The sequence below is a fragment of the Vigna unguiculata genome, chromosome 2 (assembly GCF_037176805.1).
Source record: "Vigna unguiculata cultivar grain cowpea cultivar isolate G323 ecotype 2 chromosome 2, ASM3717680v1, whole genome shotgun sequence".
NCBI lineage: Eukaryota > Viridiplantae > Streptophyta > Magnoliopsida > Fabales > Fabaceae > Vigna > Vigna unguiculata.
In genome coordinates, this window is record NC_140793.1 from 26,251,713 (window position 1) to 26,275,751 (window position 24,039).

The 24,039-nt window shown below is 32.0% G+C and overlaps 1 protein-coding gene and 1 pseudogene across 1 annotated transcript; one reads left to right on the forward strand and one right to left on the reverse strand.

Moving 5' to 3' along the window:
* Positions 1–2,101: 2,101 nt before the first annotated feature.
* Positions 2,102–3,950, forward strand: LOC114171118 (RING-H2 finger protein ATL46 pseudogene; annotated as a pseudogene).
* A 5,828-nt stretch (positions 3,951–9,778) lies between these two features.
* On the reverse strand, positions 9,779–22,950 carry LOC114173151 (AP-1 complex subunit gamma-2-like). The gene is made up of 18 exons (XM_028057397.2): positions 22,663–22,950; positions 21,170–21,472; positions 20,857–20,998; positions 19,834–20,007; positions 19,066–19,245; positions 17,810–17,964; positions 16,725–16,815; positions 16,475–16,638; positions 15,906–15,960; positions 14,924–15,046; positions 14,741–14,836; positions 13,998–14,125; positions 13,290–13,394; positions 12,950–13,206; positions 12,330–12,566; positions 12,066–12,241; positions 11,126–11,230; positions 9,779–10,333 (listed from the first exon to the last, which is right to left on the reverse strand). The coding sequence occupies exons 1-18, from the start codon at positions 22,692–22,694 to the stop codon at positions 10,238–10,240; spliced, it is 2,619 nt and encodes an 872-aa protein (XP_027913198.1). The 5' UTR covers positions 22,695–22,950; the 3' UTR covers positions 9,779–10,237.
* Between the last annotated feature and the right edge of the window lie 1,089 nt (positions 22,951–24,039).

Consider the following 24,039-nt stretch of genomic DNA (forward strand, 5'->3'; position numbering starts at 1 on the left):
TTTATATAAATGTTACATTAATTATTTTTATTAAAAATGACTTTTTAACATATTACATTATTATATATTATTAACTTATATTTCGTTAATCATTACTATTTTTTCATAGAATAATATTATCTATTTCTAATTTGAGACCAAATTTATTATTCGTACGAATGTTATACTAATATTTTTTATTAAAAATGATTTTTTAACATATTACATTATTGTATATTATTAATTCATATTTTTTTAATCATTTTTTTATCATTAAATTTTAATATAAATATCAGTATTTAATTTTATAAAAATATTTATACTTAATTAGTTTTAATAATATAAAAAAATATGGATTAAAAAACATATTTCAATTATTAAAAAAGATCAGAAGAATTAAATGGTAATCAATTTTTTTAAAATTTAAATGAATAAAAAATTTAATTGTCAAGTAAGTTCCATACTTATCATGATAAATACTAAGTTTTAAATCATAACTAAAACTTTTAAATTTTGAATAATAATGAAAATTTTATTTATCAAATAAGTTTAAGACGATAATTAACGAGTTCCAATATTAATATAAAAAAATTCATAAATATTAATGTATATGAGAAAATATGGGATGTCAACTATTATTTTGAAAGGTGGGACAATGAAAATTAAAACAATGGTAAAACAACGTAAGCTCAGTCCCAATATGAAGAAAATAATGGTGCAAAGGGAGTAAAAAATATAGGGTTGCAAGAAGTAATGAATGGTGTGTCCAATAAACAAAACATGGAAGCGCAAAAGTATGGAGAGAAGGGTGCACCTAGAAATTTTGATCCTACAATAAAATAAAACTAGGGGTGAAAATATAATAAATCTAGTCAACTGTGATGTAGTGTTTTTTCCTGAGAGATAAACCCTAACTTTGATCACGCCTTGCTCAAGCCACTGCGCGAGGCTAGTACTCATCAGTCTTCTGTTAACAATAAAGGTATTCCATGATAATATACCTATAAAATTATACCAATAGACAGAAGGTAATTACCCACAAACCACATCTCCTAAAGACAAAAATATGTTACAAATTAGATACACTTACGTTGTCAACAAGTTTTTTTGCCATTGCATAGTTGGTGATGTTAATATCCATGTATTTTATTAATTACTGATGGAATTTTACTGTCAATAATTATTTTTATGATAAAATAAATTCACATATTTTATTAATTTTTTTTTGTTAAATATGTTTTTGTCGTGAATATTGAAATCGGTCTATCTTAACAACTTTAAATTAATTTAGTTTCTCATCTTTTTAAATATATGAGTTTAGTCATTTAAATCATAAATAAATAAAATTTATTTGACGTTTTAAACGTGTTTTTCAATTAACATTGAAGTGAAAATGTGTCAATCTATATAGACAAACTCAAATACTAGCGTTTGAAACGTCAAATAAACTTTTATAAAGACTAAATCCACACTTTTATAAAGTTGAATAACTTAATTAGACTAAAAAGTTAAAGATTTAACCGTTTGTTGTGTTAACTTTTCCCAATAAAAAAAATTATTACATAAAAAATCTTTCATCTAATGTAAAAGCTTAAAACATTTAATAAAAATAACACATTATTATTTTATTCTCACAAAATTTATAAAATTATTTTACCAAACGATCATATTTGAATAGTTCCTAAAATTATAATTTCCAAAAATCATAATTTTGAGGTGTGAATTTTTTTATTCCATACAGCCGTTAACATATTATAAACACTCATGCATAATGAAGATATGTGAATTATTTGTCGAAAAAAAAAGTTTAAATAAGTAAGAGTGTTCACCAAAGACAATTAAAAATGGAAATAGGGTGTATATAGGAATATTTTGAAGGGCTATAAGTATGAATCACCTAAGCCCAATACTTCTAACAGTAGCGAGCTTTGAACATTTGGGCTGAATGGTTCAACTTCATCTTTTGGACGATAAAACACACATTTTGATGAATAATATTGAAGGGGCAATCTACTAAGAAAAACGATGTGGGACATGTATATGAAGCAATAGAACAGCCTCAAGTTGTGAAACGACAAAATGACAATTTTGCCTAACATTTTGCCTTTTTTGGTCAGGTGAGGCCTATAATCTGTACTATGGTGTGCAGTTGTAGGGGACCCAAAAACCTTGGGTTTTGGAAGTGACTTCCTTTTCACATGGCCACTATTGGCATTAGATTTGGAACAGCACAATTAGATGCACTCTTCATCATCACTTCCTTGTTATCATCATCATTAGGGTTTCTTTTTGCCCCAGAAGAGAAACCCATGTCAGGTGTCTGCTAAGATTTCAAATTTTCAACAACTATATGGTTGGTCAACTGCTACTGCAACGTTGACATTTTCTCAGGCATGTTTCCTTAAATGCTTTCTTTTGCCTATCATTGCTTGTTTTCCTCAATGTATGAGTTGGGTTTAATCCCAAAACAAGCAAAGATAATAACTTTGTTCAAAACCACCACATGGGTGGTGGTACTGGTGACACTCTCTCTCTCTCACACACATTCAAACCTCAAACTCTGAACAAGGTCTAATTTGAATTTTAGATATCCTATTCTCAAAATGTATAGGGTTCGCTCTCAAATCCTTCTCAGCAATGGTGCTATCACCAACCCCCCTATTCTTTCTCCATATTCTTCTTCTTCTTCATCATCATCATCATCACCCTTTGTGCCTTATGTTTCCAACTACCAGAAACAATCAGCACCATCCCCAACTTCTTCATCGGGGAACAAAATAAGCCCTGCAATTCTTTTCATCATAGTCATTTTAGCTGTGGTGTTTTTCATCTTGGGTCTCCTTCACTTGCTTGTTAGATTTCTCATAAAGCATAGGTCTTCTAATTCATCAATTTCCCAATCAAACAGATACCCTGACATGTCCGAATCAGATGCTTACCAGAGACAGTTACAACAGCTCTTCCATCTTCATGATTCAGGCCTGGATCAGGCTTTCATAGATGCTCTCCCCGTCTTCTTTTACAAAGAGATTATAGGCCTGAAAGAGCCATTTGATTGTGCTGTTTGCCTCTGTGAGTTCTTGGAACAAGACAAATTGAGATTGTTGCCCATGTGTAATCATGCTTTTCACATTGAATGCATAGATACATGGTTGTTGTCCAATTCAACTTGCCCTCTCTGCAGAGGGACTCTGTATTCACCAGGCTTTGCCTTTGAGAACTCAGCTTTTGACTTTGAAAGTCAACTTGAGGAAGATGAGGTGTCAGGCAGTGGTGGAGGTGGGGTTGGGGCTGCTTCTTTTCACAAAACTGTAGAAAGCCACATAGTGAATGGCAAAAGGGTGTTTTCTGTTAGGCTTGGAAAATTCAGAAGCACTAACAATGGTGTGGAGAGAGGTGAATGTGAGAGCAGTAGTGGGAATTTGGATGTTAGGAGATGCTATTCAATGGGGTCTTTTCAGTATGTGGTGGCTGATTCAGATCTGAGAGTGGCTCTAGGCCCTACAAGAGGTGATGGAGGCAGTGGCAGCATGAGACAACTGAAGGGAAGAACAGCTCCAAATGGAAGTTCTTTCATTGATGGAGATATTGAGGGTAAGAAAATCAACCTTGCAAGGAAAGGTGAAAGCTTTTCTGTTTCCAAGATCTGGCAATGGTCTAGGAAAGATAAGTTATCAGGTTCATCTGATTCTCACTTCCATAATTCTACTTTGCCATGGATGAATAAAGCCAGAGGTACTTGATACATGAAGCTAGTTTGTTTTAACTCATTCATATGTTCATTGAAGGAATCCTTTTGTTGAGCTTCTGCTTCCTCTCACACTTTGATCTTACTTTTTATATTTGTAGTGACAGAACTTGTAAATTGTGCCATAAACATAATCAGGCAATGCTCTTTGAGCAGCAATTAATCTCGAGTATGCAGAAAGAATATAACTCTTAATTCTATCATGCATTGTATTATGTGTTCATATTCATATTCATGATACATATACACTTATTAGAACTCTTTTTCTTTCTATCACACAGAACTTGGTTTTTTGCATCACGCTCCTACAGTATCCTCACACTAACTTTTAGGAGGGGGAAAAACTAAATTTACACTATTCCCTATAAGGACACAAAAACTTAGAGTAAATAGTGTATGTTACACAGTACAAAGAGCTTTTATATTACTATCCAGTCACAATCATCATATAATAAATATATCAGTTTTGCTTATAATCACTTTAGAAGTCATTCTGACAACGTTGTGTAATGCATAGAAATTAAACTCAAATGTTTGAAAAAACCATTTTTGTTTGTAATAACATCTTACCAATATAACCACAAGCAATGAGCAGGGAAAAGAGTAAAGTGAGATAGTATTTGAAAGTGGGACCCTGATGCCATGTGATGTGATTATTTGTTAAAGTGTGAAAAGTGGTTTTGATTAGCAGTTTCTCAGAAGGAGGAGGGAGATAGATGAAAGTGAAGTCAAAATGGGGTTGCTTTTTGGATGCTGTGGTTTTCTCTAGAGGCTTGCTTTTTGGGTTTTTGGGTTAAAAAGAAGTGAAAGTTAGAAAGGGAGGATTCTATTCCTTGTTGTGTTGGGTCATTCTTGTGTGTGTGGAAGTTATCCTTTTTGGATGGTTTGTGGGGGAAACTGGAATGTGGGGTGCACCAGATTTTCAGATCAGGATTGTGGAGTCTTCAGTGGTGGGTGGTGGGGTTGTGTTGTGACTCACTCAGTGTTAGGTCTCAATCAAAAAGATGTTATTTATTTGTTTGCAAATTTCTAGGAATTTGGGATAAAAACTAAGAAAAACGAATTTTTTTGCTGTTTTTGACCATTTTTTTTCATGAGTTTTTGAAGTAACTAAGCAAAAATGTGTTGTTTCATTAAGAATAAAAATATAGAAAGTAAGACTATGTCAAACACATCCTAACATTTTATACTTTTCATGGAAAACTTAGTTATGAGTGAGTAGCTTAATAAGTTGGTGTGACTGCTACAATTGTCAACATTCAATCATTACCAATGAAAAAGCATTTTTTTTTAAATAAATCGATTGTGGATATTGAAATAAGAGTTAAATAGGTTTTGTTTTTAACTTTTGTTCATGTTGAAATTGATTTTTGTAAAGAAGTGTGGTATATTTTATCCTAGTACTTAATAAAATTGTTAATAAATCGTCATAGTAACTTTGCTAATGTTATGTTATTTCAGTTAGATGTTTATACAGGCATGTGACACTGTCAAATCAATAACATTAATTTAAAAGTAATATTATAATTCCTAGTATTGAATTGACATAATAAATATTATTAGGATGCAAATACTAAAATTATATTAAGTATCAATTTTAATATCGATCAATTTTGGAAGTATAAAAACTAATGTAACCCTTAAATAAACTACTTTAATCATATTACTATTTTTACAAAAAAAAAACTATTTATACATTGAGAGGAAAAATAGTTAAGAAAATTCTAAATATAAATACAATTGAAATTGCAAACAACTTTTTTACTCCAAAAACAACAAAAATCCTTAAAACAAAAATCAAACCTATTTAATTGTTCCAATTTACACAGTCAATTTGCTGACTTTTGTATATTTTATCACTGAATTATTATTATTTTACACATCTTACTTATTAAGTGTGTAACAAAGTATCGAAATTGTTTTATCGTTGACTTTTAGAAATTTCGTTATTTTGCTATTGTGTGAGTGTATGTGGCATTAACATTGAAGTTTAATACATGTCTTAAGTTTTGAAAGTCTTAGGTTTACTCAGATGTATAAGTATATACTAACATAAACCGGTTTTGTAGATTTTGATTGAGGTTAGATTTTGTTAGAAATGAAAACGTCCTTTTACTAACTCTGCCAAAGGAACAACCATTTGATTTTGAATATTGTTAGCAATTTGCTTATTTTGTAAAAAAAATAAAAAAATCTCTTTTGACCTGTTTGTTTGTACTCATTCAACATACTCCTAAATTCTCTTCTAGATGATATACTGAAAAGATCATACAGTAATAAATTATGAATAAATTAAATAAAAGATTATAATACTACTTTTACACCAAAATCTCTCAAATAATTTATTTGAATTTTGTTTTAATATATTGTTGAACTTTTTTATTTTTATTTTTACTTAATATAAAATTTTAAACTTATATTTGGATTCCTAAATTCCTAACATAGATATGTATATAAAAAGTTATGCGTTCTACCTTTCACCAAAACCAACTAGTATTAATTTATGAATCACAAAATTAAATTTAGATATTTTGCTTGATGTTTTGAGATACATATATTTTGCTTGATTTCTTTTTATGTTTAATAGCTTCTTTTATTCCAAATTTTGTGAAAATTATTTAATGTAATTTTCTTTTATCTTAACGCAGTCTTTATATTTTTAAAAAACAAGTTATTATGTTCTTTTCTATTGAATTGGTATCAACGAAAATGGTGTACATGGTAGTATAAGTGTGTGTTTGAAAATGCGTTCAGAAAGACCAAATCGATTCTTCGACGGAGAATCAAATATTTGCTTCTTATTGACGTGAATATTTTAGTTAATTTGACGTGAATCTTTTATTTGAAATCAATTATGCGTCAAATTGACGCCAAACCAAACACACTCTAAATGACATGATTGTATTTATAAGATGTGTTATGTCATTTATAGTATCACATTGTCATAATTGTGTCTGTATCAATTTAACGAAATAAATTATATTATTATTTTCTAAATAAGAACTACATCAACACAAACAAAAATTAAGATACCACATTAAGTAATTTCAATAAAAAAATAAGAATAAAAAAACTATAAAACTATTTTTTTTAAAATTCTTTTGGGTCAACCTCCTAAGGTTAAATAAAGGGTAAGAAATAGTGCATACCTTAGTACTGGGGCCTGGGGAAAAGGGAAGGTTCTCTCTATCCTTTCATTATTGTCCCATGATAATGGGGTACATATGTTATATCATCTGCTCACAAACCATACCCTACCAAAGCATCACTCACCCAAATTTAAGATTCAAATATAATAACTAGTACCATTGCTAATTTTGGGTGCACATAAATTATATATTTTTTCTCTCATTTATTTATATTCTAAAATAGTTGTATATTATTTACAACTAGAAGATACATGTTAATTTCATATATAAAGTAGATTTGAAATGAGAAAATAAAAATAAAAAGGGAAAAGAAAACATAGTTTAGTATTGGTGGTTGGATGGATCTCATATAGAAACATACCAACTATGCACTATGTACTTGTTATTTATTAAGAGATATTATATTAGATATCAATTAACACGTTTGTCTCTTTCAACTTGATTCAGTATGATGGATAACAACTAATGTTTTTACTGTTTGAGGCAAAGAAAACAAAGGTGGTAGCTAAACCAGTGATTAAGATGTTGTATTAGATAACACAAAATTGTAGAGAAGACATGTTTTAAAATCAAGAACTTTGGATTTTTTTTTTTTTTTACTTTTTAATAATTTTAAAGATGGGTGAAAATCTTGGTAGGTCTGAAGTGGGTGCATATTGATAGTTTTCGATGATATTGTTTAAAAAATTATTTGGCAGCTCACTACCGCTAAATGTCCATTATTGTAATTAATATTTGTGTAACATTCAAAAGAATTAGTTTATTGAAACAATTATTAGCATGTTTTTATTGAAGATTTTGAACTTGGGTTGCATCGTTTAAACTTTATTGTCGGTGTTCTATTTTTCAAAATTAAATTCCAAGACAATCTTTAGACTTTTAGATATGAAAAAGTAACATGACTAGAGGAACATATGAAAGAGTACAAAGGAAAAGATGTGGAAAAAGGAAAAAAAAAGTAATAAAAATGAAGATGTTTAAATTACGAAAAAGTGAAAAGAAATAAATAGAAGTTTGGGAATAATTTGAAACTTTATTTTTGTTTATGTTTAACCTTTTGGATAATATTAACTTATTAGCTACCATTGTTTATTTAATCTTCCAAATACAATTTAAACATAAACATGGCTAGCGTGTTTAGAGTTTGTAAGAGCGAAAAATTGGCACAGAGCTCGAAGAGGTTTGTGAGAAGAAAACTACGTAGGGATAGAGTGTAGAGAAGGTTGTGTACAGAACAATTGTATTTTCAATTGATTATACCGAAATTTTTTTTATATAGACGTCAAAATAGGTCGAGAAAATTTCTTTTATTTTTTCTTTTTAAATAAGTTGATCTGAATTTGGCTTATTTAATATACAGATTAGATGGGTTCAAGTCCAATTGAAGTTGGATTGATCCATAACCTACCAACGATAACTTTATTAAATTTTATAATTTTTTAAATTTTGTTATTATAATTATTTACTACTATTAATCATATAATTTCACAATTTAATATTTTTAAATACTAAAAGATTGTTCAATAATATTTAAATAGTTTAAATGTTTGATTTATTTGTTTATCAATGTTGATACTTTAATATTTAATTATTATCTTTATAATAATATTTTGATAATTATATAAACATTTTGATTCTATTATTATAAAAAATAAACCGAATCAATTCATTTTTATTTTATATCCACCGATATCTGATAGGTCAAAACAGATTACAAAATTTATAAAATTTGACTCAATAAAAAGTGAATTAGGTTGAATTAAATATTTTTTAATTCAATATGTAATGAATCAACCGGTTTATGTCAGGTTACTCATTTTGATACTCTTAAAATTCCCCATCCTTGCATAATATGAGGGCATAACATAGTTTGAAAGTAAACAAAGACGGGTATCGTCCTCTATTTCTCATATTCATGTTTTCGTTATCTAAATAATGTGCTGATTTTGTGAACAAAATTTTCAAACCAAAATGAGGAATATGTTTAGTAAACGCCTAGTCATGAGTTTTGTACCTTAGGCAATCTTCTCAAAAACTGATACGGTTGGACCATTTTTTTAACAGCTCGTGAACACTTTTTCTATTTGTCCAAAGTTCCATTTAACTAAAAATCTTCTGAAACACTTCTCTGTCATCTTATGTTTCCCCGAGTATTTTCAACACAATTTCATCAATGCAATGCACTCTCGACAGTTTACTAAATAAAATGTTTTCCAGTCTCTTATCTTACGAATAGTAATCAATGTATATTTATTTCTTCGTATTAATAAAATAATACAATACAATAACCTTGGGATCTTACACTAAAAATATATACATTTCATGACTGTTGAATGCATTGAATGACTCTTAGTTATTCACCTTGGATCCGTGAAACTAAAATGTTTAAGGTCGAAGGGTTGAAAGATATTTACAAATAGTAATTAAGAACTTCGAATCCACAGAATTTTAAATAAATGTAACAACTTGAAGTTGGATTTTCGATGAGCCAATTCAAACTGACAGGGCTAACGTGCAGAGGAAATTACCATATTGTACCAGATCACCGACTGAAGCCATCTTAGCTTACCTGACAATTAGAGTATTAGCTAAAATGCGTCGAAATTTCTTGAACTGGAATTGTTTAAACTTACCAAACATCACACACTTTGACTCGTATAAATTTACGCTGTACAACATAATTTTGCATGTTCAGAGTTGCGTAGAGTTTTGAACAGACAATTTCTTCAATTGATCTACAACGAAAGCTCTTAAATACATTTGAGCCTATTGTATTGGTTAGAACTCTTAATTTCCATACACTGAAATGAGCTCTATAAAAAAAAAGGAATCACATACATGTTTTACAAATAATTCTCACTTACAAATTTCAATTGAACAGTCAAACGCCGAGCAAGAGAGCTGGACATAATTTTGAGATTACATTTCATTAATCTTTAGGGGGCAAAGTTACATAAAATCAAATATATCAATCGTCTAAAGGATACCAAATTGCATTCAACAACACTATAACTTTAGACAGAAAGACCGAGCGACTACCTCCGAAAAAATAGCAAGAAAGCACCTCAAGTACCCAACATGACACAACTCTCACCGCCTTGAGAGGCAAAATTTGACTTTGACATTCATACACGAATATTTTTGTACTAATGTACATAAACCACCTAGGTAAAAAAAGGTAGAAGAAAGAAGTGAAGCCACTGAATCGACTTCAAACTTAAGCCAAAAAGTGGTCCAGATGCTCCAACCATACCTTCCTCATTCGAAGGAATGAAACATTAAAACTGCACCAGTAGTTATGGAGGGCTGGGGAAAACGAACGGTTTTGTGCATCACCTTAATGACCCCTGATCATTGAGCTTCACAATTCGCGAGGAAAATTATTGACTTGTCCTTCCTCTAGTGTATCCTTGCCATTTATCTTGTACGCTATCCTTGTACGCATGACAAGCGATTTCTGAAAAAAAGAATAATTGCTAGCAATCAAGTCTTCTCTAAGAAGCACTTACATAAATGTTTTGGGAAATAATATCAGCAAGTGTACACCATAATCATACTCACAAAGCACAAACAGAGAAAAGGAGGGGATGGAGGAGTCTAAATCATTGTGGCCAATCTCAGATAAGGTGGAGTGGCCAACCCCAAAAATGGTCTGGCAGATAGTAAATAGCGGTATAGCCACCATTGACACATTAAAATACAACTAACAACATAATGGCTTATGCTACATAATTACACAACAGATAAAATTAATTCAATATATTCATCATTAGTAACTGAAAGTAAGTCCAGATAATGTACATGAGTAAGGGTCGTCAAATCCACAATCGCAAAGCACAAACATAAAAAGGAGCCATGGAGTGGCAACCCCAAAATTGGCTGATAGCAGGATAGGAACAATGACAGATTACAATACAACTTACAATCAATTATGATACATAATTGAACACCAGAAAAGAAAATGTGATTTACTGTATAATGTGCAGTAAACTAAATATATTGGAGTTCAATCCTACACACTATCCTGGTTGACTTTGATGACCAATCTGAAAAGTAGTGATCAATCAATAACCCACATACTCAAATCGTTAGCAGTTTTGCAGCATGTAATATCAAATATTAACATAAAGCATAAACTAGCATTTCTGTTGCAACATGCCATTGATCAACATTTCGTTTAGAATTTAAGCCATACAAGGACACAGATAATTACAGCAAAACAATAACAAAAGAAAAAAAGACCATCTACCTTCCCATGTTGGCTGTTAGTAATTTTCAAATTTTGGGTTATGGACCCATTTCCAGCTGCGGGAAGAGTACTACTGCTAGCTGGATCTAAGTGCAACTGCAGGAACTGGAAGTCAACAAGAAAATACGTAAGTACTAGATGATGGAAGGTAACCAAGCAGTTAAAACGATTTTGAAATCCCATTGAGCAACCAGTAGAACCGAATACCATTATCACGTTAAGAAGTGAACTTTAAATAGAACTTAACCTTACAAAATTGGCTTATAAGGTGTGGTTTGCGCTCACTTATATAATGTAAACTGACCTACTGACCTTATCTCTAGTCAATGTGAGACTTTCAACAAAGATTAAATATGATGGACCTATGAAAGCTCGATTGTGATAACAAATCAACAATTAGCATAAGCTCATAATCATGTTCAACATGATTGAACAAAACACATAGAAAAGGACAGCCATTTTATCATAGAAAAGTTGGACAAGGGTTTGATTTGTGCTCTGTATGCACCTTCACTAGGTTAACTTGCATATATTCTCAATTAAGGATTGTGAAGTTTTTGAAAGAATAATGTGCTATGGAAAACATCTATTCTCCAGCTTGAGGAAGTGTTGGAAATGGGAGCATTTAATGTTTATTATGCTGAAAAAAAATATATTTCTCTTTCAAGGTGTTTATCATAGTTCAGTGTTCCATAGGAAGTTCAGACGTTTAATTGTTCTCTTGAAAATAGTAGTTGTTATTTATTATCTATGTAATCCTTTGTTTTATAAATAAATCAATCTGCTGAGTGGAAAAGATACTCAGGCACTTTCAGAAAATCACCTTTATCATTTTCTCACAATGTTAAAAGAAGTAAATTAAAATTATATCTTTACAATTACAATGATGAAGATCTTAGCACTTCATATAGAAAGCTCAATAGCATATTGATTGGCATACCTTCGGAACAGCTGCCTGGAAAACAAAATCTGTATATGTATTAGAGGTCAAATTCGTAAATGTAGCCTGGATAACTGTAGTTTGTGGGTTTCCAGGTTGTTTTGAGAAATTGAATGTCAATCTCAAGGAGTTGCTCTCAAACGCAGTTATAGATGGATAAACTGGTCCATTGTTTTCTATTCAAGATAAGAAAGAACAAGAAGTCAGTACTTTGACTAAATATCATGCAATGACATTGCTCAAATACTAAACAAAGTTAACAACCTGTCGGTGGGCTGGGGGCAAAACCATCCAATAAATCCATCATAGGAGCAGCATTCGAAGATGCTTTTGAGGAAAGTGAAACAGATGAGAGATCATCCAATGGTAAAACTGGTGCTTTGTTGCTAGAATCGGAGGATAAGATGTCTACTGTAGATGAGCTGGTTGGGGCAGAAGCTGATCCAATAGACAAAAGGTCCAAAAGAACATCATTGCCACTTTTTGAAGCTTGGCCAGCTCCTAAAAAAGCAAATAAAAGTCAGACATGCTACAAATATGTTTGATGGACTTATTCAGTATTAATAAAAAGTTAAATGGTGTTTCTTGAACAAAATCCAAATCACAACAACCACCACCACCACTAAAGCTTATCCCTTTGGGTAGGGTAGTTTACATGGATCAAACAATGTCATTAGGTTTGATCAAAAACTAAATTTTCAATAAATCCATAAGAGAGAGGTTCTTCATAATTGTTTTTATTATGGATCAAGTGGTTTGGAATGTAAAGAAGGCCTCATGAAACAATGTCAATTATGTTGGATGGGTGAAAAGCGAAGATGTATAAATAAAAATGGTAATTACTAAATACAAAAGATATTGTTTTCAGGCATCGCAATACGAACCAGATTGTTGTGATGCTGGAGCAAGATCAACACCCAAAAGGTCCTGAAGAAAATCTCCACCAGAAGAGCTAGGTGCAGGAGCATCATCTGAACTTAGATCGAGTAGATCTACAAGAGGAGCCACAGGTTTGGCAACACCATTTGGTAGACTAACTGATGGTACAGTTGTAGTTGAAGCTGCGCCTGGCAAAGACCCAGCCCTCCTACCAATAAATGCTGCTTCATCCAAAACTGGCATCCTTTCTACAAGAGTAGACCTGCACAATGACATTCTCTTATGAGAGTGTGGTAGAATGTCATACTATTGATATAATCTACTAAGCAGCTTAATTAACCTTACCTAATATTTTGATGCTTTGCAATAATCGCATTGAATTCAATAGCTCTCTGCTGCAATTCTAGCACAAAGCTCCCTTTGAACTGAACAATAATTTCTCTGATCCTCCTATATCCATATTCAAAAGAGAATAAAATTTCCATGTTAAAAATAAAAAATATAAGAGGAAATAAACTTGCAGTTGGTGCATGAGTCTTAGGCATGGGTAGTAAGAAGGTAGGACAACCATGGAAGAAAAGTTCCCCGATTCCTCTCACATATCAAATTGCAAGCATAGGATTTTAAAACTATCCTGAACACAGTATGGTAAGCTTCTACTAGAATATAATATTCCTAATTCCTCTAAAATAAAAAGGGAAGAAAAAGAAGAAACAACAATATTAGACATAAAACCATTCATGAATCTTCACCTAATATTTAAAATGTTTGGGAGTTGGTTCTTGATATGGTGTTAAAGCCTCTATGATCAATTGGCCATGGGTTCAATACTTTCCAACTCCATTATAATAAATAAATGTTGAATTTCAGCACAAAGTAAGATGCTACATTTAGAGCCCAAAGGGCTCAAGCGTGACAGAGCCTGTTAGATACAAAATCATCCATAAGGTTTCACATACAACTTAAGTTTTTGGGAGCATTGATTCTTGGCAAACTCCAATTTAAGGTAAGCTGTATTAGATAATAACAATTTAAAAAAAAAACAGATCGTACTCTGAACATGAAGGGAAACGTGAAGAGAGTTTTAATAATGCAACCAAAGCCATCGCTTTTGTGGTAAGATCTGATGCATGGCGGTTTATGGCAATCTCTACAATGTCAACTGCATCAGACTCGGTCACCTGCAAGCATGAAAAATTGAAGGCTAATAACTTTTAAAAAATTAGATTCAATGAAAGATTTTATTTTAGATTTTCCTATGTGCTGCTAATATGAGCAGATTTAGGCAACGATTGTTAAAAATCCAATCACTGATAAATAAAGCTGCAACTCTCAAAAAAAAAAAACATGGCCGGAACACAAACTCATTCCTCTGTATAAAAAAAAAAATCCAACTATGCAATAAGAACTAAAATGAAAATGGTAAGTCATAATGCTAACATATATAGTTTTAGTACCAACATATCATGCCCAGATTTCATTGAGTTAGCAAGTACCCAGGAGCAGTTTCTGCCAAAGAGCATGTTAAATAAACTAATCAATCATGTAAACTAAATCCCACCCTCGCTCCCCCACACACACACACTTCAATTAGGGAGAATTATAAAACTATGAAAGTGACAATAAGTATAACAAGGACCAGGGACATTGTTAAGACATCTTTTATTAGAAGGTTCAGACCAATACATTTATAAACTTGTTAAATTATTGCTTGTAATCAAAGTGGTATATCATATTTATGCAACCTGAAGCAACAGTTAGACAAATGAATAAACTTCTCAAGCCGTAGCACTCACTGTTATTGGATCTTCTATGTCAAGCATTCCAACATTGTGGACTAACATGTCACCATACTCCCCAATGCACCACACTGTAACTCGAACTAGAGTCTCCTGAGGAAAAGTATTAGGTAATATTATGTGCATGGCATCAAAAGAAAAGTAATAGTGCCTAGATTTTGTCAAAGCTGAAGTGAGCACCTGTTCAGCTGACGTTTGAAATGCTCTGTACAGTGCTCTTACGGTATATCCATGAAGCTCAGAAGCATTGGTAATCACAACAATTAAGGCATACCATACCTCATCTTTTACAAAATTTCCAGCCTACTAACATAGAATAGAGATCAGAACATGCACCCAATATTAAAAAAAAAAAAAAAGCATAGCTCAATGTGGAGACAGCTAGCACCAAACAACAACCACAATAAAAGGACAGCTCAACACATAAAGCTCCCACGATTCAGTGGTCCTAAGAAGTTAAAATGTAGCCACACCCCTGTGATCACATGGATTGTTTCCACAGCTAGAACTTTGTGGCCACCAGATTATAAGGTAGCGACAACCTTATTGTGTCAAGGCACACCTTCCAGACAACATTCTCAATACACCATCAAATTTATTTGGTAGACATTTTCTGACCAACACATGGCATACAACACAATTCTGACTCAAACAAATTGATGCCATGAAATCGTATATACATGGCAGACTTTTAACATCAATACCTGAACCACCATCAAATCATAAAACGACGACAATAAGTTGGGAAATGTTAACATTATTCTTAGAGCAGATTTTAAGCATGCGAATGATTTCATACAATGTTTCATGCCAATTGGAAGCAAATGAACTATCATATTTCACATACAAGGATTTAGCTCCTCTAGGAGCAGAGTTCACTTCAGAAGAAAAGGCAAGGAATTTTGAGCATAGATGAGAATGGTTGATATTACATGCACATGTATAATCATGGATTTATTAAAATCAACTCCCTTAATTTTAGCATTTATGGTTGACATGTCTCACTTTTCCCTCCAGTGAATCACTTTCACTTTAGAGGAATTAAATCTACATGTAAGCCCACATCACTGCCCATTGGATAGCCTAAAAAGCTAGCATGCTTTGGAATTTTTGCCTTTAAAATTTTAATTCACTGCAAAATTTTGTCTCTTATATTTATTACCTCGGACAGAACCTTGAGCATCTGATCAATGTACCAGATCTTCTCTGGGGAAAACCTGAAACATTAATAAATAAATGCTAGTCAACTAAATTATCTATATGTACGCACGAGAGTGTGTGGTGTGTGTGTGTGTGAGTGTGAAATTTAAAGAAAATCTCTAATTAGTTCTAGATTGACAAGGGGTAACAAAGATAAAGGACCAATGCAAAATGGGTCAAATGGCTTCATCTTTATTTTACCAAAAAAGAGAGTGAGAAGAAAGAACAGAAAATTCCAAAATGTAAAGACTGCAAGGCCAACATAGGAAACATGTTCACAACTACCAACGTGAGAAACAGTTATATCTTCTAAAAGAACTAATGCCATAAAGCATGTTCCTTTGACAAATCAAATGTCCTTTAATGAAGGAATATCATAAGCGATCCAGAAATTATTGGATACTGGAAAAAGAAGAAATAAAGTTCACACAGTTGGCATCCTTCTCTTCTCTCCTTGCCCAAGTTAAAAAAAAAAAATTAAAAAATGAAGTATACTGAAAAATGAATGTCATTCAGCATCTTATGACTCACTTCGCTACAATGGAGCAAATTTTCGCAGTAAGGTCAGCTCTGAAATCCTGATCACTGACTTCAAGATAATCTATAAGTTCTTTTGCCAAGGGCTTCACATTAGTATCATTGACCAAGACATAAACAAGTTCAAGGGCTCTTTTCCGAATTGAAGCATCTGAATCCTGAATGGAAGAGTCAAATGATAAACTCATACGATTCTAAAACAAAGCTATTTTTTTGTTACTAAGTAAGAAGACAAATTTAATACCTTCACACACTCTAAAATTGTTGCACGGTGCCTTTGTACTGCCTGACCATCGGCTGTTACAGCCTTCATTAGCATGTTTAATGCCACATATCTAAAGGAAGAAGGTAGAAGAGTAAGATTCACTTCAATAATTAAATTTAAAAGAAAAACAAAAAACAGAAGGATGGAATGAATATAGAGCTTAAAGAACACTAGATGCAATATTAATTATAACCTTAATAAAGTATTAAAAAAATTGAATGGGCACACGATTTATTTTATAGTAATATAGAAGTTCTATGGGCCTTTTTCCGTCAACAGCCAAAGAACCAATTCAGCCTAAGAACAAATTAAGCCACAGCATAGCATATATTTTTGTAAGCAACATAGAAATTACAAACAAGATTTTGACCAAGTTAGTTTTGTAAGGTTGAATTAGGCTTAATCTCCTTTCTAAGAGTTATAATGAAGCAAATGTTGTCAATATAATTGGGGTCCCCGGTCTTATTCTTTTTTAGAAACTTTTTTTATCAAAGAATTACTTCCGTTTTAAAAAAAAAAAAATCCCTTTCTTTGTTACAAGTTTGATCGGCTTTTAAAAATAATCAGAAACTGGAAATAATCACAAATGGTTAGGATCCTTTTACACATGGTACAATCGGATTTTGTCCATCACAAATGAAATTACATTTTAGAATAGCTTCATGTAAAATTAATTACTTAAAATATGGTGATTTTCTGATTGTGAACAAACCTGTTAACTACTACTTCTTTAAAAATCTCTAGAAAACAATCACTAAACTATTTCATACCAAAATCACTGTTTATCTTAAACAAACTGGTGATTCCTTATTTTTTAAATGTGTTAAATTGGTAAGGCAATAATTTGATTGCTCAAATGTTACTGAATCCAGTTTACTATAGATCAACCCAAAATGCACCATCCTTCAATCACATTTTATGTATACCTCTTACAGTGCTAAATTGTGTTTCTTTTAGCTATTCTAGTGAAGCTTGCAATTTGAACACTCAATCTACTACTGTTAGTAGGTTTTGGTTAAAATTTCTAGTTAGTTACGAAAGAGAAGCAATGACGAGAAATAAACCTGATATTGTTGTCACGGTTTGACAAGAATCTTCCCAGGATATTAATGGCTAGTACACGTAAGCCACCATTATCTTCAATGCTCATTATTGTTTGAACACATTCATATAAAATGGCATTCCCTGCAACTTTATTTGACTCAGTCTTCGTAGCCACCTAAAACAGGCAGCACGTGTAAAATTGTCAACCTAAAATTTCAGAAGAGATGGCCACCAACAACAAGAAATAGTAGATTAAAACTCATCTACCCAAAAAACATTGATTTGGGAAACAGCAAAGAAAACCTAAGAATAGTGAAACAAATGACCTAACTAACTCTTGATTACTATAAAAGTGGTTAACACAATTGATTAAAAAACTTAGCTTAGCCAGTTAACTGAAGAAATTCTAACAGTAACTAAATCACATAGTGTAGCATAAATACTAGTTCCTGGGCAAAATTTTTATATAGAATACAATTATAAACCTCCCTCTTTTCTCTTTGGCCTAATTTATAATTCTTCAAAGAACTAGATAGAAATCTACAGCGAAATTTGAAGAAAGAAGAAAACCCAGCTGCTCAATGGCTTCCATTTCAACAGCTATTTACAATGGAAGACACCTCTTCATACATTCACATGCACACAAGAAAGAAATAAAAGATTTTAATACAAATCTTCAACTTTAAGCACATTTAATATAGTAACCTTACATTAATGCAAAACCAAACTAACCAACCATAGATTACCATAAACCTATAAAAAACCATCTTCCTCTGACCAGTGCCACCCAAACACACCAACATCCAAAACCACAATAAATGTTTGATAACGCCCTTTAATGCATTAGCTGGAGCAGAAGTTTAGTACCATTAACTCCTTGCCCCTAAATGTGGTCATAGGATTATGTACTAGTGATTTAGACATAACTCAACCCTATAAACCAGCTTATGAAATAAGGACTACCCCTACTTATACGCCATATTTTAGTATTATCTCTAGTTGATATGCACTTGCATTTTTCTTGATACATTCCCTCATGTCCAACATTATTGGGCATGGTACATGGATAACATGGTGAGTGACCCTTTTAATGAATCTAAGATAAGCTCCAATACCATACTAAAAAGTGGATTTATGCATAATAACTTAGCCCTACAAAATAGACTTATAAAGTGAGAAATGATATAGGCGTGTCAGATAACCAAGCATCACAGCATGACTAATGAGCTATATAATAATATAATATCATAAAATTCACCATAAACACACAGCTGACCTGGGCAAGTATGTCATTCATGCTGTCACTAGCATCAGCATCACCTTCACCCAGCACTCGCAAAAGTTTAAGCAATCTGATGTGGAGAAATGGGTCTGTGATACCAGCAATATCATACTCTGGTGAATATGGACTATTTGCTAGATCCTTAAGAGTTCTGACCAAACCATCTGTGCACTTCTGTAATAATTTGTTCACAAAAATGATTTGTTACAATAAAAGCTTTCCAAATCATGGTTCAATTTGCAGGAGTTCTTCATATTAAAATGCAATCAGAGGTTAACTTTGACCATAAAGTTACACCTATGAAACTTGCTAATATGCCTTTCCAGTTCAAAAAAGTATATACTATTATTTATACCCAACAGAATAGCTTGCAGAAACTAACACATGGTGCTGTGACCTTAGAAACAGTATGTTATTTTTTTAAACAGTTGAGTTTACAAACACCATAATACTAGCTCACAAAAAAAGGCTTTCCAATATTGCAAGGAAATTTCAAATTAACTACCCAACAAATCCCATGTTCTAGATTATAACTTCATTAAATTTCCTTTAGGTTATAACATAGCCAAGAATTCGTGGATGCTATTAACTCCCAAATACCTAGAAGAATATATAGAGAGATTATTTGACTTGCAGCACAAAATATTTGTCATGCTAAGGTTATAGCAGATAAGTTTACCTTAAATCTTCAATATGCAAAGTGAGTTATAGGTAATTACACTATGTGACGGACAAAATAGTTTAAAAGAGATGAAAAACTACCTTCCTAATATTTTCAAGAGCTTCAGTGCTAATTTTACACAGATCTGTACAAAGCTGAACCCCAGTGATCAAAACCCCATGATGCTTCTCCCTAAGTAAGGCAGTAGCAGGATTGATAAAATTTTCCGCCAAGTCTGGAACTTTCTTTAAGATCCTTATAGAGCATAATGCTGCCTATATAACAGTGAGCACAGTTAACTTGTGAATGAATTTTTTTTTGAATAATTAATCATTAGACATCATTCAAGCAGTTAAATGGGAAAGGTTTTACTAATAACTCCAACATTAAATTACATTGCAAGGTTATAAATATTTAGAAAATGGGGATAGGGAGATTGCTAGTACATGTGATAGACAAGACTATGAAACCAATTGTTGCATGCTAAGTACCTAGGAGGAAATTTGATAGAACTTTTACTCAAAATAATGAAAATGAAAGAAAAAAGTACTAGTCGCAAACAGCTTTTTACTGGTAATCAATGACAAAATTGATATTTTACAACCACTCAATGCTTCACATCCATTCTCGTAACTCCACATTTTTTGTTATGTGGTCAGGCAAGATTATACATAGCAAAATTTACTGTGATGTCAAATAGGTGTAGCACGCTGGAACAGACCAGCCTAACCCTAAGATAAGGATTATTATTTATTTTTATTAATACTACATGATGAAATTACAGATTCTTCGAATGGGCATCAAACACAAAGCATCATTGTATTTGTGCATCAGAATTACTTCCTTGAGCCAAATACAATTAAAAAATTTATAGAACAATAATCATCTGATGATTGAAAATAATTTATAGATGCATGTAAGAGAACTCTTTACAATATATAACTCAAACCCTATAAAAAGAAAGAAATAAAGAACTCTAACAAATAAGCAACCTCTTGCAGAATAATCAAGAGAGTTACAGTACTAATCATCATATGGAAAGGGTAGTATGTAACTGTCACTAGGTAGAAGATACTGTCACTATGAAACCATAAAACCATTCATTGATGTACACTGAAAATTACCTTCTTCCTAATATTTGGATCTCGAAATTGCAACAATCTCTCAACCTCCGGTGCAAGATCACGTGCCATTTCCGCTGAACAAATGTTTCCTAAAGCACAAAGGGCAAGTCCGACTATATACTGATTTGTATGATTAAGATCTCTGTGATTCAGTTAAGGTTCCTCCATGACCAATCATTAATATTCTTCCCTTCCCTCATTTTGTTACAGTAGGTAGAAGAACAAAATAACACATTTGTAAAGTGCAACATAAAAATCAGGAAATATATATAAAAATAAAAATAAATCACAACTTTGACTAACAACTGGATACTGTTTCAAAGAATTGGTGACCAACATGAGAACTTCTTGTCTTTCATCCAGAAGCAACATGAGGCCAAGATAACCTATTCTCTTCTCCGGAAATCCAGGAGATGCTATCAGCTTGAGGCATTCCATTTGACCAAAATGTGTGGGGTAACCAAGCATGTGGATGAACATTAACTTAGCCAGATTCCGATGCCGATAATCAGTATCATTTTCATTTATTGCTGCACGAATGGCAGCACACTCTTTTCTTACAACAGCCCGTTCTTCTGCTGCAGTCTTGCAAGCACGGATTGCCCGGATCATGTCCCTACAAGTTGGGATATTGAGAAATATGAACCCGATGTGTAAAAGATATTGATCAAAATTAAAGTCAAACAGAAACTAGAAATTAAACACGTCTCCCCTTTCCAACTAGCAAGAAACCTGGAAAACTTAAGTGTATTTGATCGTTTAAATCAGAGGAATTCTGAAATAAAAAATGTCAATCACAAATACACAAAAGAAAACACATGCATAATTGCAAGATCACAAAGAAAACAAGACCTTGCTTATGTAAGTGACAGCATAGTATAGTTGTAGTTCCAATTCTTCTACACAATGTTTTTTATCAATGCGTCAAAGTTAGTATGGAAGCAGAGAACAAGAGATACTCTAACTATTAACAAATCAATACAATAGTGCTTACGGCACAGCTTATTGCCCCCTTCCAAACCAGCCGAGTGTGTAAAAATCATGATTTAAATTCATGGGAAGACTCGAGCCCGGCCACATATTGTAACTAAAACCATAGGATGCTAATTTACAAAATCATTGCTTCACAAGGGGGAATAATGTAATATATAAAATAAAATCAGCATGAACAACCTCATGACTATTCACATCAGATTCAAATCCATTATCAAACTGGTAGGTCACAGTACTTGATAGGGACAGCATCACTGACATTCTGTGGATGAGGGAGACAAATAAACTAATAAAGATCTATAACTCAGTCGCTTACAATGTTGCAACTACATATCCCTAAATATACAGAATACATATCGTTCAAGAATTGTTCCAACGCTTCTATAATTAGACGAATGAAACTCTGATGTACAATGTTTATTCAAGTTCGGAGCTAGAACCTAGAGTTCAATATGAACATCCGATTCAGAAACTGAGAGAAAACCTCGACAAGCTAAGCACAACAAAACCAGCCACCAAATGAATTGTTAACATGTATATCACTAATTTCAGCTGAAAGAAAAACACAAAATCGCGACCATGCAACTAAAAGAGCAGTAAATTCCAATAAAATAAAAATGCCGACATAATTTAAGATTCTTCCAAACGCAAAGCCCTACTCAACTACAAAACCAGCACAAAGAAGAACAAACATTCAAACATATTGTACATGATGTGAGAATGTGGTCTTGCGTGTTAGCGTGTGCGTGCGTGCACTAGGCGTTGATCCAATCCATGCGACCAAGCGAAGAAGAGAAGGATTTAATTGCTTACCTCAAACGCGTTCCTGAAGAAAACGGGTTCATGATTGACGGTGATTGTGTACGGCGAGAAGCTCAAATCGGATCCAATTGCGACGAGGAGGAATCGGAGAAGGAGATCAATCGGAGATCCGAATCGGCGAAACGAAGAGAGATTCGGATCTGATACGAAGCGAGTGTTTGCGTTGTGTGTGTGTGTGCGCGAGTTCTGAGAATTTTCAGAGGAAACAAAACAACTCGACACCACCGCACCTTTTCTTTCTTCCACTTTTGCAACGATTTTACAATTTTAACGTTTCTATCTCGAATCTTTGAGAAGGAAAAATATGAAAATGGATTAAAATTACAAATTCCAGACAATTAAAAATGATAATTAATTAGGGACAGATTCGTAAATTTGAACCGCTTTTAGCAGAATTTAAAAAATAAAATGTTCCTCAATCCTCACCCTGAGAAAGAAAGATGTTACTTGAGTATTAATTTAATTGTGAGGAAGATGCCTTTGTTCGAGTCGCGAACCCGTAATTAATTTAGATTTTTGTTTATTTCCAGTAATGTATGCATTTTCAATTTATAAAGAAAGTGTTAGAAAACATTTTAAAAATAAAGTGTGTTAGAAAAGAGTCATCTACACCCTTTTGAGTCATTGGGTGCATTTTGAGTGATTGGGCAATTTGAGACATTGGGGGCATTTTCTTTACTTAAGTCAGGGTTTGTTTTATTTGAAATTGGTAATTGAACATTAAAAGTGTTTATCATTTAAATTTGATCAGTTTGAAAATTTGTGTTTTTATTAATACTAGTAAAAACATATCTTATGTACTTGGTCGCCTTTTTATTGCGTAATTACATTTTATATTAAAATAGTGGGTTTTTTAACAAAAAAGACTGTAATTTTTTTTTCAAAATTATCTATAAGGCAGATTTCAAAAATATTATCGAAATAGATTAAATTATGTTCAAAGAAAAAAATTTCAAATATTATATTCAAAAAATAGACTTATACTTTCATACAAAATTTTTATATTTTTCTTAATTTTATAGTAAAAATATTATTTATTTTGAAATTTTTAGATAATTTAATTTTGAAATATTTACAAATTTTATTTTTTTAACAAATAAATATATGTATTTTTAGTTTTAATTTCTTAATAAAATTAAATAAAAAATATATAATTGTATAAAAGTTTAAGAAAAGGTAAGAAAATTTTTAAAAACGATTTGCTATATTATCAACAAACAGTATAAAATTAAAAAATATGTTTATATAAAATTTTTAAAATATAATAACTAAAAACTTCAAAACATATATAAATAATTAAGAATAAAATAAAGAAACCATATGGTAGAAACACTATTTGTATAAGTTAAAATAAAAATATGCATATAA

Excerpts from the sequence above, each read along its gene's own strand:
- LOC114173151 (XM_028057397.2), bottom strand. The coding sequence starts at position 22,694 with ATGAACCCGTTTTCTTCAGGAACGCGTTTGAG. Across the intron at positions 17,965-19,065 it reads TGAATGACATACTTGCCCAG|GTGGCTACGAAGACTGAGTC; the intron begins GTCAGCTGTGTG and ends TGCCTGTTTTAG. Across the intron at positions 11,231-12,065 it reads TCCAGGCAGCTGTTCCGAAG|TTCCTGCAGTTGCACTTAGA; the intron begins GTATGCCAATCA and ends GTTGACTTCCAG.